Genomic DNA, 1,788 nt, shown 5'->3' on the forward strand with positions numbered 1-1,788 from the left:
ACGAATACAATAAATGAGAAAAATATTACGAACCTTGTCGAATTGATAGAGTGTTGGCGGTAGAATGGTTTACTCGGTAAGAGTAAGGTTTACTTTACATCTTTTCGGTAAATAAAGGCAGGGGCCCAGGGTGGTGGTGGACAAGTGGAATTGTTAAAAGGTCTGACGGGATTCTGTGGTTTCTTAAAAGTTCCGAGTTCAAAATCCGTAGAAGGAAAACGGCCACGAAGGGGGGAAATTATTTTTATATATAACAACACCAACAAAAAAGTGTATAAAGTGATATAATTGCGAAGACAAAATTTGAAAACCTAAAAAAAAAAAAAAGGATATTTAAAAAAATGTTAATATATTATTAATAGGTAGAAGGATTTTCTTTTAATTTTGTTCTCGGCGGACACTTGGGTCAGAAATTACACAAATCTTTCAGCAATAACTAAAACAATCAGATTAACGACAAAATCAAAATAACTACATAACTGTTGTGTAAATGGTTTTATTTTGGTATCTATATTAGAATCACTTCCATAAACAGTATAAAAAAAGATTTCAGTGCGTGAATGGCTGTGCAGGATTTTTATAGTGATCCTTTTGAAAAAGAAAAGAAGAAAAAAGGGACCAGATTTACAGTGACAACCTTGAGAAAGAGGGAAAAATATATAGGGTGGTCACAACAGGGTCCTATCAAAAATAATACATAACTAATATATTTAGACATCAGCCAGAACATTGTTATTTGGAGTGTCTATCCAATGTGGTGGCCAAGATTTCTTCACACTGGGTCTCTCCTTCATCATATTGTAGTAGGCTGCCAAACACGGATAACGACCTCCCAGCTGCAGGCCAGATCGAACTCCGAACGCAATATATGGGAAAAACATTACATCTGCCATGGTCATATCAGCACCGGTGAGAAAGGTCGATTTCAGCTCCTTCATGTAGTTTTCCCAGCGACACAGTTCCGCAGCCAGCTCCTCGTGCCGTTTAGTCAGTAACTCTTTGTCCGGGTTCGGGTTACCCCACAGATAGTAAATAATATTAGTAACCATCTTCTGCTGAATATTACAAGTTTCATGCATTCTTTGAAGGACCAAGCTTAGCTGCTTTGCAGAAGATGCAGGTGGGTACAAACAGGTGCCTTTATCTTTGTAGACAATCTCCAGGTATTCACAAGCAGCGAACGACTCGTTGATCACATCGTCACCAACTGTCATCGTGGGCAGTTGACCACGAGGATTTAGCTTCATAATCTCTTCACTCTTGTGTTCTTTCTTCTCGAACGACATCAATCTGGAGTTGTAATTCAACCCCTTTTCTTCTAAAGTAATCATAATTCGCCAACATGGTATGCTACCAGAGCCCCAGAATAACGTGATTTCAGACATCGTCAACTTCGAACTGAAGTTCTGCAAAGATTCGCTATCACGTGACACAGATAACATAACTTCCTGTCAAATAATATTTAATTCATTAAAAAGAAGAGGCATTAATTAGTCTTAAATAGAGAATCCCGGGACACTGAAAGTTTACATAGCAAAAGGGAAGTCAGCTTGTGTTGTAGTATATAAACTGCTGAATAGAAAATTATATCACATATCTTCGCGTTTTTATTCTCTCAACATATTTTTCACTTCATTACGTTCTGAGTTCAAATCCGCAGTCAACTTTACGTTTCATCATTTCGGGGTCGATTAATTAAGTACCTATGAAGATTTCACCAACTAACCCCCTCTCCATACACACATTTCTGATTTTGTGTATTTATTAGAAATTATTTGAATGTAAAAA

General features: G+C 37.1%; 1 protein-coding gene across 1 annotated transcript; it reads right to left on the reverse strand.

Annotated features, from left to right (window-relative positions):
- Positions 1 to 480: 480 nt before the first annotated feature.
- On the reverse strand, positions 481 to 1,457 carry LOC106881853 (glutathione S-transferase A). Its single transcript, XM_014932370.1, has one exon. It carries the CDS (start codon positions 1,440 to 1,442, stop codon positions 711 to 713), a length of 732 nt encoding a protein of 243 aa, XP_014787856.1. The 5' UTR covers positions 1,443 to 1,457; the 3' UTR covers positions 481 to 710.
- Positions 1,458 to 1,788: the final 331 nt, after the last annotated feature.

Source organism: Octopus bimaculoides, chromosome 4, assembly GCF_001194135.2.
Source record: "Octopus bimaculoides isolate UCB-OBI-ISO-001 chromosome 4, ASM119413v2, whole genome shotgun sequence".
Lineage (NCBI taxonomy): Eukaryota > Metazoa > Mollusca > Cephalopoda > Octopoda > Octopodidae > Octopus > Octopus bimaculoides.

Bases quoted from the DNA above. Each gene is read 5' to 3' on its own strand.
- LOC106881853 (XM_014932370.1), bottom strand. From the start codon at position 1,442: ATGTTATCTGTGTCACGTGATAGCGAATCTTTGCAGAACTTCAGTTCG.